Here is a 13,366-nt window from a genome sequence, read left to right as displayed (position 1 = left end):
GGAAAATTGCTAGTTAAAATGCAATCAATCTGCACTGGCAAAACATTACATATGTATGTATATATATATATATATATATATATATATATATATATATATATATATATATATATATATATATATATATATATGTATATATATATACTCTTAGCAGTGTGATATGGTTGTATATCGGCACTGGTGGGAGACGTGCGTTAGTACACCAGTGATGATTAATACATTTTGATGTCGCATAGATAAAATTTCGGGCGCATATTTGACCGAAACAGTCGCAATTTTCTAGCCCTGTCTTATATCCCCAGCTATAAATTTCCCAAAACCAAAGTGTTCCCAAACGCCAGACCTGCTGTTGGTTATAGGAGGATAACATTAACGTTACTAGCCATTTTGCAAACTAGTGCAGCGTTTGCCTGACTGGAGTAGTGTTTGGAGGTGGGCGGGGAAGGCAGCATGTCACGTCATTTGGGATGCCTTGTTAAGCGTTGTTGCACTGAAAACATTAAATTTTGTACACTTATTCTCGTTTATCTTTTTAGATTTTAATCTGAATCATTCGGTTTGTAATGTGAACTGAACCAAAAGTCTCGAAATGAACGGTTCAATACGAATATGCACACCGTTACACCCTTATTTATATATATATATATATATATATATATATATATATATATATATATATATATATATATATATATATATATATATATATATATATAGTTATAAGCCTAATATACCACATAGGCAGGTGTGTCAGACCTTATTAATTTGTGGATGTGAGCAATTATGTACATAAATGTATTAAAGAAAATATTTTCAGGTATACACAGGTAAACTCTGTCTGAATGTCTGTCAGTGAACTGTTCAAATGTTACCTTTACATCTTCTACCAGCAGGCGCAAAGAGGCCAAAGACCTTTACTGATGCACTTTGAAATAACACTGCTGTGTTTGTGTTCAGGGGAAGGACCCTCTTTATGCCCAGATCAACAAGGGGAAGAAGTGAAGCATCATGGGAACTCTGCACAGACATGATCAGCGCTGGGGGGAGCAGGAGACCAAAAACACTGGAGATCTGTGTGTGTGTGTGAATGTGTGCCCGTGTGTGTGCGAGTGTCACTCCAGCCTCAACGGTCCACTTCTCTAGAGCCGCCCGTCCCCCATCACCACGTCCTCCGCCACTCTCTCCACGACACTTTGTTTCTTTCGCACTGTGTTCAATGCACATGACAGCGGGGCATTGTGGGGGATTTTCGACCCTTCAGCACCCCTCATAGCCTTATGAGCCCAGCTCTGCCGCTTCATCCATTCTCACGTTTCCTACTTCCAGTTTCGGACTCTGTATAGAGGAAACTCTGCCCTGCCGGATCCATCTGTGACTTCTTCATCCATTTTCTTGGGGTTGGTTTGGATTTTCCTCTCCTGCGTATTTGAGATTCTGCTGCTAGAAAGCTATGCAGAGCTAAAAAAATTTACCGAAAACAATATTTCGACGAGGAGGAGCGACTTTTGCCAAAATCTCAAGATTTCGGAGCAGCTGAATCTGACTGGGGGTCTCGAGGGTAAGGACGTTTGCAAAAAACGAGTGATCAAACTGTTCCTTCTCTATAGCTTTTGTACAATACTAATGAGAAAAAAAACAAAAAACAAAAAAAAACATGATGTTGAAATGGAATTTTTATTTTATAAGTCAAGTGGAGCCCTTGAAGTCAACTTTAGATGTGTTTTAGGGGTAAACATGGCTTTAAAAATCGGACCGTTGGTTTGCCAAACTCATTTTGTAAATATTAATAATAATTATTATTATTGATAATAATAATAATAATAATAATGATGACGATGATGACGACAAATAATAACGATGATGATGATGATGATGATGATTATAACAGTGTTCATCCCATCCCGTGGACTTCCGTGCCATAAAATAGGCTGGCCTTAGTGATGCAAACTCCTTATTAAAACCCAAGCAATATGATCATGTGTCGCAAAATCCCAAGCGGTTGCTTTTTTGTTCTTATTTAAGCAGGGTGTTGAGACTAGCCTGAAAACAACCTGAGAGACTGTTATAATGATTTTATTTTCAGTGGCTCCAGTGATAAATAGATGGTGTTATGTTTGTGTGATCTCTTTCGTTGTGAAGATGAAGCTGGTTACTGTGATGAAAGATGAATGGAGCTTCTTTGAATGTGTATGTTTAATGCAGCAACCTGAAATCCGCGTGTGCACCAATGCACACGCATACACACGCTTACAGAGACCTTAAAGTCAATATGATGTCAACATGTTTTCATTTTTTGTTACACCTTTCTGCACATTTATCAGTGCTTGTTACTCCAAAGAGAAAAAAAAAAAGTCTTATAGATTCTTCAAACTTCCTTTTTGAGTGACAGTACCCAAATTCAGTTTTTTAAGGGGTTATGAATTGAGAAATCTGCATATAAGAGGTCATTGTGCTAGACATTCTGTGAGCAGGGTTGCCAGGTCCAAGAATATTTCCCAGCTCAATAAAAATTCAAAGCCCACCCAAAAGAAATGGAAAGTATCTAATTTTCCCTCTTATCCAATCAGAGTTAATCATTGTATGTTCACTAAGGAAAAGGTTTAATGTGTACTATCTTATATTTCTGAAACACAATGGTCTCAAAATCATTTCCTGGAGTGCTGTAGCTCTGTCTAGTTTAGCTCCAGCCAGCTCCAAATCACGCCTGCTTAATAGTCTCTAGTAGTCTTGAACACCTTGATTATCTGGATCAGCTGTGTTTGATTAGGGTTGGAGCAAAACTGTGCAGAGCTGCGGCCCTCCAGGAATCGGGTTTGAGACCTGTTGTAGATTGTAGATTATTTGCACACCAAACAACAGTACTAAATACCTTTCTAGATCAATTTCTATCAGAGATGGCAAAAGTACTCACATCCTTTACTTAAGTAGAAGTACAGATACTCATTTAAAACGACTCTGGTTTGAAGTAATGACTAGTTCTGCCTCAAAAAATGTACAAAGGTAATAAAAGTCAAAAGTACACATTTCAACCACAGTCCCAAAGACATGCGGTATAGGTGAATAATTCAACTAAACTGGCATTGTAAAAATGTGTGTGTGAATGTGAGTGTGTATGGGTGTTTCCTAGCACTGGGTTGCAGATGGAAGGGAATCCACTGTGTAAAACATGCTGGAATAGTTATATTTTTATTTATATATTGCCCAGTATACTTAGATTTGTTGTTGAAAAATATTTCTTAAATTATATTAATTGAGAAAAACAGTATAGACCTATGTAAAATCAATAGGCAAATAAAAAAAAATCAATAAAAAATAAAAAACAGCATAAATTCTGTATTAGGAATTATGAACTTATCAGAAATAAAGGAAATAAACTGCAATTGATCATTTTTTTATATAAATAATTTGATTGTTTTAGTAGTAAATACACAAAACAGCACTATTTTTGTGGTATTAGATAGAAAGACCAGAGTAAGCCCATGCAATCTGAAGTAAAGGAAGGCTTAAGCATTTAAACGGCATGCTTTTGAACTGAAATTTGTATCTCTAGTCTACCTGTGATCCAAATAAGCAAAAGGTGTCTTATTACCATGTAAACAGGGCAGCATCAGTCATGTTAGATTCGCAGTCTCCCTCTGTCACATCTGCATGGTCATGCTAGCCTTTCTCATAGTAATCTTCATAAACTAGCCCAGGTATGGCGCGTGATAGCCTTAAAACGGCCGCACAGTGCAGCACGCAGGTGCGCAATGAGGAAAAGTGAACTGACTGCATCAAAACTGCGTTCTTATAATGCACAATAACAAGAAATAATAAAGATTGCGCCACCAAACACATGAAAATAAAAGTAGCGACCGTGGTTTAAAAAATGTGAGGAGTGGAAAGTACAGATATTTGTGTAAAAATGTAAGAAGTAAAAGTAAAAAGTTGTCTAAAAAAGTAAGTTGTGGAGTAAAGTACTGATACTAGATAAATCTACATAAGTACAGTAGCAAAGTATTTGTACTTTGTTACTTTCCTTCCATTAAGAAATAGTTTTGTTTTCATTTTGTATTTGCGTGAAAGAGTCATTTTGATGTCCACAGCACTTTATGAAAGTACCCCCACAACCAAAAAAAAAAAAAAAGGTAACTACTTCGTCCTGCAAATGCAATCATGTGGGAAAACTACAACTCTGGCAACACTACCTATAAGACTCAGAACTCAAACCATGGTTAGTTCAAGCTGCCAAAATGATTCGTTATAGAACTTTGTCTCAGTACCAAAAAGATCACGCCCACTTCTGCATCACTGCCTGTTTAGCCCTGCCCACTGGTCCACCAATATCCAAGGAGAAGAGTAAATAGAGAAACACAAACACAGGATTATTTAAGCAACAAAATAGATAGAAATGTGACATGCAGAGCTAAGCTGTGGAAGAACATTCCGTTTATACGGTGGCTGAGAAACTTAACATGCTGCAATTTGGGAAAACACAGGCAATTACAAAAAAACGGCAGCAAATCGAGAAAATATCAAACGTGCTGCAAATCCTCACAACGTAAAAACTCATTTTTAAAAAACACTTTGTATTTTCACGCAACGCTAATTTTTTTTTTTTTAAAACTTTATCTGTTTTCTCACAATGCAAACATTTCACAAAAACATGCTGCATTTTCTGAAGGAGACCCTAAAATGTGACAGTCCTGGCTATTTAGGTCTTGGTTATTTAGGCTTAAAAATACTAAAGACACAGGAATCAGGATAATAAAATAAACTGAATAAAACTCACCTTTAAAGATCACCTACAACTTCACTGAGCAATAGTCACAGCACAGCTGCATCCACCACATTTTTTGGGTCCCCTTGAAATATTTCCGTTGTGTTCTGATGTTTTTGTGTTGAGAGAAAATGCAGTAAATTTTCTTAAATCGTTTGTGTTGTGAGAAAATGCAGTGCGATTCATTAATTTTTTTGCGATGTGGGAAAGTGCAGCACATTCTTTTAATGTGTATGCTTTGTGTGGATTTGCAGCATGTGTGCTGTCAAACGGATAGAGATCTTTTCTTAATGTGCTGGCGTTTTTTGTAATTGCATGTGATAATTGCAGCATGTTAAGCTCTCTCGGCCACCGGTGTTACCCTGATTCATAATACATTCTATTGTTAAGTATTTTTAAGGACTTTAAACAGGACACAGTTTAGCACAGGCTGTTCAGAGAGACTGAAAATAAAAGATTATACAGGGTTGAATATATTGGTACCTATAACAATTCCACAACACACAAGTCTGAGTAATAAAATATCTTGTATCACTATTGATTTATCTGTTATGAGTGACTGTTTGAGTATTTTTGTTTTCAGCTCCCCCAAAAAGCATAATGTTTTTAGAGCAATTCTTAACCTCACTCAGCTATTATTTTAAGTTTTACCACAGTGCCTGTTTCTGATTGGCTGATGAACAATCCAAGGCATGCCATTATTTTTAGATAAACTAGTACTACACACAGTTGAGTTAAGTTTGAGGACGAAATCTGTGTTGAAATACAATGTCATTGGGTGTGGTAACCATAGTATAAGCAGAATAATTGACTCTAGTTTATTGAAATATTAGAAAGTAATGCACACCTGAAGTGTAACAAGCATCACCACCTTGGGTGTGCAATATTTTTACCCCTTACATACGAATCACAAGCAGATATAAGAGAGATATCTCCATTTACTCTTAATGTTTTAATATGTCTCTTTGTTAAATCACTTTCCTAAATCTTTTGTTATAAAATAAGTATACACTCCCTGACAAAATCTAGTTGTAGAAACATCAAATAATAACTTGACTTCCAGTTGATAATTGGTGCCCATTACATTACATACAGAAGTGGCACTTCTTCTCATCTTTAAGCCTCCTCATCAAAGTTTCTGAAAGCAAAGAAAGTCAAGGTCTTACAGGATTGGCCAACCCAGTCACCTGATATGAGCATTATTGAGCATGTCTAGGGTAAGATGGAGGAGGCATTGAAAATGAATCCAAAGAACCTTGATAAACCTTGAGAGTCCTGCAAGATCGCTTTCTTTGCCATTCCAGATGACTTTATTAATAAGTTATTTGAGTCATTGCAGAAATGTATGAATGTAGTCCTCCAATGGGAGTCATATACAATATTAATTATTTTTCCACTGTAGCATGACTTTAGCTTTTATACTGTACATTATTTCTGTCAAGTGACAAGAATTTAGTCTAAGGAAAGTCAGATCTTACTGTTGAAATTTTATAATTAATAACCAAGCCATGATCATATTTTATTTTGGTAAAATAAGTATTATCTAGAGGACTTTGCCTTTCATATAAGCCACTTTTGAGAACAATTGATCAACTTGAAGTCAAGTTATTATTTGTTGTTCCTAAAATTTAGATTGATGACAAGACTTTTGTCAGGTAGTGTACAATTTGAATATAAACATGAAAGGAGATGGGGAAAATATACGGACAGTAGGAGCTACGAAACTACACTGGGTTTGTTTTCAGATGTTAGGTGGTTGAAGACATATGACCACATGAGTGTCTACACTATAAAAGAAATGAGGGTTTAACTACCTTTGTAAGTGGTCAAAACTGGCAAGCTCAAAATGTTTCTAATCCCATTTATACCAGTATTCAGCGTCATCCACTTGACAAAATTGCATCTTAATAAATGTTATCTAGACCAAAGAGAGGGTCAAATATATGAAAATATAGCGGAAATACAGCCTATTCCTTATAAAAGATTGTGTTTCTAATGTAGACCTCAGAGAACATCATAAATGATGCAGTTCATGACCCCTTTAAAATCCAGACACATAACTGAATGCTAAAAACCACTGGCTCAGATATCAAATGTAATTCTCGTTTCACAATTTACTCAATCCCCAAAGCAAAAGTTCATTTTTGCTCATAAATACATCACATTATATATAAATTGGGTTCATTTCATGTTGACTTTAGGGCCATCTGATCACATTGAAACATCCAATCATAGAAGACCTCCATAAATGACGTCTGTCTTCATAAAGCTTTCCATTACTGTGACAATGAATCCCTCCTATTTTATGGCCAAAGTCCCAATTTAATTTCTAATAAAATCGGTTTCGGACCTGCGAGATCTAAATTTTGAGGATTAAAAGGACGAGGGTGAAAATCAAGGTGAATGGGAGTCCTTGAGATTTCGGTACGTTTCTATTTTGCCTTTACCTCAGCTAATGGTTTGGTAATGTGAAAGGACACGTTATTTTTTATCTTGATGATAATGACATTCTACAGTGAATTTTTAGAGTTTTTTTTTTTTTTTTTTTTTTGGTTTGTTTGTTTGTTTGTTTGTTTTCTCTTGATTTACGTAACCCACCATGTAATACTGTTACCAATAAACACATCCCAAAATGTTGTTCTGCCTCTCTGTCAGCAAAACCTCTGTTTATATACAGCTATATGGTGTTTTCACTTGCAAATTGATTTAGTTAGTACTCGAATTATTATGCAGTCATTTTGGATGATACAACAACAGCATGGATTGAACTGCAGGTTATTCTACTACTGCTTATTTAAGCTGTCTAAACCACAGACAAATGCTAACTTATAGTATGAATCATATTTAAGCTGTAAAAGTGAAGCACACTTTGACAAACTTAATTTAATAGGCTCTCTTCTTTTAAATTTGTTAATACCTTTTGGCATTTTTTACTCTAAATGTTTATTTTCACATGACCGTGTGCCTCGTGACATTCTGTGGAGGGTGCTCAGGGAGTATGGGGTCAGAGGCGCTCTGTTGAGGGCCGTCTCAGCCCTGTATGAACAGAGTAGGAGTCTGGTTCGCATTGCCGGCAATAAGTCAGATTTTTTCCATTGCAGGTTGGACTTCGGCAGGTCCTTTGTCACCAATTCTATTCATAATTTTTATGGACAGAATTTTAATGTGCAGCCTTGGGCTGGAGGGGGTCGGGTTCGGGGACCACAGGATTTTATCTCTGTTATTCGCAGACTATGTTGTTCTGTTGGCTTTATCGTACATGGACCTTCAGCATGCAATGGGGCGGTTTGCTGCCGAGTGTGACGTGTCTGGCATGAGAATCAGCACCTCTAAGTCCGAGGCCAAGGTGAACCACCGGAAAAAGGTAGTTTGCCATCTCCAGGTTGGAGGAAAGTCCTTACCCCAGGTGGAGGAGTTTAAGTATCTCAGGGTTTTGTTCATGAGTGAGGGAAAGATGGAACGTGAGATTGACAGATTGGTGGATAGGTACAGTCGACCTAAGGAGGTGTTCCAGGCATGTCCCACCAAGAGGAGGCCTCGGGAAAGACCCAGGACACGCTGGAGGGACTATGTCTCTTGGCTGGCCTGGGAACGCCTTGGGATCCCCCTGGAGGAGCTCAGGGAAGTGTCTGAGAAGAAAGACTACTGCCCCACTACCCGGCCCCGGAAAAACGTCAGAAAATGAATGAATGAATGTTTTTTTTTTTTTTTTAGTCTGACTTATTAGTACAGGCAAAACATGGCAAGACTTTATCATTTTCAGCAGCTACTATCAGCAAAAATTATGAAAGTTTCATTCGGTTCAATGTTTACAGTACGTTCTGTTCTCCAATATGGCCAACTAATGATGCTTCTTGAAAACACACTATTCTATTCTACATTTCTTGAAGGTGGCTGCCATATAGAAATCACATGGCCAGATGCATACTGCTCTTGTTACCAAACTCTTTATCCCAAGCAATAGGTACATGTACTTATTGATAGTGTTTGTACTTTAGGTGCTAGTATCATTTTTAAATAAAATACTAGTCCTTATTCATTATATATTAGTTATTTATTAGATATACCACCAGTACTCATACATTAGTACACATTTTTAAATAGTAATAGTAATTCTTTAGATTTAGATTTATTGGAGTTACCCTTTTTTAAGAGGGTATGTTTAATAGGTTTTTGTGTCTGCGCAAAGTAATTTACACTTTTTATCTTTCCTTTTGGTGAATTACTGAGTTTAGTTTTAACTAGCTGTGTATGTAGTTTGCCTACTAGTGCTCAATCTGTAGATAATTGTACGTATTTTACTTTAGGGCCAAACATAATCTGTGGGTAGTTTGTGCTGGGTGATTTTATTCAAAATCTATGTAAAATATGAACAAACTCAACTGTTGGGTTATGTATAGACACAGTGAAAATTGTTGGTACCTCCACTGAAGAAAGGACAAACTCAGTGGTCACTGAAATAATTTAAAAGTAAAAATGTTAGAAATAAAACAAACAACAAGTCTAAAATTGTGATTCAACAAAAAACATTTTAAAAAGTCTAATTAATGAAACCAGCCTGGATTAAATTGAAGGATCAATATGCTGATACAGTGGCTCAGGTGAGAGTTTCATCTATATACAGTTGAAGTCACAATTATTAGCCCCTTGTTGTTTTTTTTAACACATTTTTAAACATAATAGTTTTAATAACTCATTTCTTATAACTGATTTATTTTATCTTTTTTGTGATGACACTTCTATACAGCTTAAAGTGACATTTAAAGGCTTTATTAAGTAGACAGGCTAGGGTAATTAGGCAAGTTATTGTATACGATGGTTTGTTCAATGAGAAAAGTTTAATGGGGCTAATAATTTTGACCTTAAAATGTATTTTTTTATTTATTTATTTTTTAAATAATTCCTTAAAATACATGTATTGTAAAACTTTAACCAAACAGAGTTTTTACAAGTTTGAGTTGTAATAAACCAGCATCTTCAGATGTATCCAATGAATAAATGCAAGTATTGTGTTTATTTTAAAGAATTGCTATTGCCTAAACAGTGGCTTATCACATGAAGACATACTATAGCAATGTATATAAATAGTAACATTTAATCAATTTAGTTTAGCTAGTTTTTATTGTTTTAGATACTAGTGGCTTTTCCATTAATTAAACTTGCACATAAAAAAAAAGATTCTTTAGTAATTTATAGTAAATACTAGTTTTTTTTTCTTTCTTTTTTTCTAGAGTAATTTTAGTAGTGTTGTGCAATGCTGCATCCACGCCACTAGATGTCAGTATAAAGTTTAGTATTTGCCAGCAAAATTGGTTAACTGAGAGTGTTTTTGATGAACGTAACGTTAGGAGAAACATTTCACCTTATACTAATTCAGTTGCATACAAACAATCAAATCGTCTTGTATTTCTTCCACTTAATCAAATTAGTTTAGAGGGCATTTCTGCTACCTGAACTGCTGTTTGAGAGGTTGAATTATCTAAACACACAATCTAAATTAGATTCAGTTTGTGAATTGACTCACTGAACTGAAACGTTTCCAAGTAAATAAATGCATTTAGGCATTTCGTTATACATAACACATTTAAATTCACTCTCATTTGCTTGTGGAGACCAATACTAGCCTGCTTTGCTATTCTTAGAAGAATTTATCTCTAAAAGCATTATCAACTTTTATTTTATTTCAGCCTTGATGAAAATTAGCATCTCTCAAACGCTTCAACTGTAAACACACAGTAACCTATAATTTGTAGGTCGGAGGTCAAATGACCTTAAGCATATTTCATTCTGGGGTGGATTCCTTCTTTCTGAAGGTATGAAGAGTGATTTACAATCATAAGAACTGGTTTCCTTTGAGTAAATTTCTGAGCCGAATGTTTTGACAAGCTGCAAAACAGAATACTAGAGGTAGACAAAGTTTATATCCAGGTCCTACAATTAACAGGCAATTTTATTCATTCTTTAATTTTCTTGTCGGCTTAGTCCCTTTATTAATCCGGGGTCGCCACATCGAACGAACCGCCAACTTATCCAGCAAGTTTTTTACGCAGCGTATCCCCTTCCAGCCGCAACCCATCTCTGGGAAACATCCACACACACATTCACACACACACTCATACACTACGAACAATTCAGCCTACCAAATTCACCTGTAACGCATGTCTTTGGACTGTGAAGGAAACCGGAGCACCACATGATCACTCTCATCGGAATTATTGTTTGTAACTTTGTTGGTAGGTTTGCAAACTAGCGTACTTTACATTGCATCTACCATAAACTTTAGCCGTTTGCATTTCTTGAGGTCACAAAAGCTCCCTGTGAGTGTGATCTTAATAGGTGCAGCTGAAAGGGCGAACGCCTTTGCCTTACGTAAGTGTCGCTCCATTGGAAATAAAATAACAAACTTGCCTGCATCCATGTGCCTTAGTCAAAATCAATTCAGTGTACGTGGTTATTAGTCTCAGTGTGCAAGCTCGGAACTTTAAACTAGCACACAGTTGGCTGTAAAACTATACAAAGACACAAATGACTGAAATCTCTGCTTGGTCTGTGTCCGAGGCGTACATGTACGGCTGAATGCTGATCCTCTCATTCATGCAGCTTGCTTCTCTCTGTCTGCCTGTCTGTTGCCAAACACAGAGCTGGGGAGCTCTTGGCTCCGCCCCCTTGTTAAGTTCGGCGGGAATTTGAAACTAATTTTCATGTGAAGCAACACACCCCTAAAACAGCGAGCTGTGTACACACCCCCAAAATGACACATTGTAACACATTATAATAAAAAAAAAATCTGAATTGTGTTTTGAACTGAACCTAAACTGGCACACTCAGAAGAACCATAATATTAATATTAAATCATAAAAAGGGGGTAAACTATGTGCCCTTTAAAATAATCTAAGAAAGTATGCCACACTATTTAAAAAAGATATCTACATATTAGGGCTGTGCAATTAATCAAAAATCCGATTTCGATTTCGATTTTGGCTCTAACGATTATGAAAAACCATTAATCGAGATAAACGATTATTGCATCATATACAGCCCCCTTTCCAGTTGTACACATTTGTTGCTTTTAAAAGCGCGAAAGGCCGCATGCTTATGTGTGTGTCAGAAGCATGTGTTCAGCATTTGGTCTCATTCGCACACTGAGACGAGCAGAGGAGCGCAAAAATCTAAAGTCATCTTAACGTGAGCGCTTTAATGGTCAAATAGGTGTCAAAACGCGGTGTTTAGTGATTATTCATATTAACCCTCACTTGTGTAATAAACAAACGAGTAGAGAATCAAAAGACACGTGACAGAGAAACCATTAAAGTGACCGCACAAAATATTATTATTTTATCATTAAACAAACATCAAGGAGAAAATCCCTCACTGCTATTGACTGAAGGATTTTTGTAGCTAAAGTGTTTTTCTTAGGGTGAAGATGCTTAAAGCACAGTTTGTTTCATATTTTTATTCTATTGTATTTATTTCTCTTTCTTTTGGCTGGGTGGAAAATAACTGTACGTATACAGTTGAAGTCAGAATTATTAGCCCTCCTGAATATTAGCAACCCTTTTCCTCCCCAATTACTGTTTAATGGAAAGATTTTTTTTTTGTTTGTTTTACTTATTTCTGAACATAATAGTTTTGATATCTCATTTCTAATTATTGATTTATTTTATCTTTGCTATTATGACAGTACATAATATTTTACTAGATATTTTTTTTAAATACAAGCATTCTGATATGCAATTCAAAGGCTTAATTAGAGTAATTAGACAAGTCATTGTATAACAGTAGTTTTTTTTTTTTTTTTTCTACAGACAATCAAAAAATCTATTGCTTAAGGGGGCTTATAATATTGGTTTTAAAATATTTAAACCTTCTTTTATTCTAGCAAAAATAAAACAAATAACCATTTCTCCAGAAGAAAAAATATTAGAGGAAATACTGTTAAAATTCCTTGCTCTGTTAAACATCATTTGGGAAATATATATTAAAAAAAATAAAAAATTCTCAGGAGCGCTAATAATTTTGACTTCATCTGATAATCGTTTGGAATAATCGTGATTACAATTATGACCAAAATAACCGTGATTATGTTTTTTTCTAAATCGAGCAGCCCTACTACTTATACATTTACTCGATGACCCTTCAATAAGAATTTGCCATTTTACTGAATTTAAGTAAAAAGTAGGAAAACTAGCCCTGAACTCTTCTAATCATGTTCTGTAAATTAAAAATAGAGATGAAATAAATGGAAACTGAAATTAAAGGTATTATAGTTCACCCAAAACTGAAAATTCTGCCATCATCTACTCATACTTCATACTTGATAGTCATACTAGTTTTTTTTTTCTTTCTTTCTTTTTTTCTTTCCCACAAAGAAGATATTTTGAAACATGTTGGTATCTACCACCCACTGACACTCAAGCTAATTTTTCTAAAAGAGGTGTGAACAACTCTGACCAATCATTTTTATGACTCCTATTTTACGTGATCTGAAGACGTAATGAGAGTTTGATTTGATTGTTTAATGGTAGAAGCTGTGCCTTCGTGGATTTCTGTGCTTCTTGCCCGACTGCATTCTTTCTGAATGAAAACAGTCCTTAGCTGGCGTTCAGT

General features: G+C 35.6%; 1 protein-coding gene across 9 annotated transcripts in view; it reads left to right on the top strand.

Moving 5' to 3' along the window:
• The window catches only part of dab1a (DAB adaptor protein 1a), a 299,119-nt gene extending 291,723 nt beyond the window's left edge, over window positions 1-7,396 (top strand). For all 9 annotated transcript variants that reach the window (NM_001443992.1, NM_001443991.1, NM_001443996.1 and 6 more), the window contains 1 exon segment: window positions 958-7,396. In NM_001443992.1, the coding sequence (NP_001430921.1) occupies window positions 958-1,002 (45 nt within the window). In that variant the 3' untranslated portion in view covers window positions 1,003-7,396.
• The last annotated feature ends 5,970 nt before the right edge of the window (window positions 7,397-13,366 follow it).

This window comes from Danio rerio, chromosome 20 (assembly GCF_052040795.2).
Source record: "Danio rerio strain M-AB ecotype USA chromosome 20, GRCz13ab, whole genome shotgun sequence".
NCBI lineage: Eukaryota > Metazoa > Chordata > Actinopteri > Cypriniformes > Danionidae > Danio > Danio rerio.
This window is presented reverse-complemented; position numbering and strand designations above follow the sequence as displayed.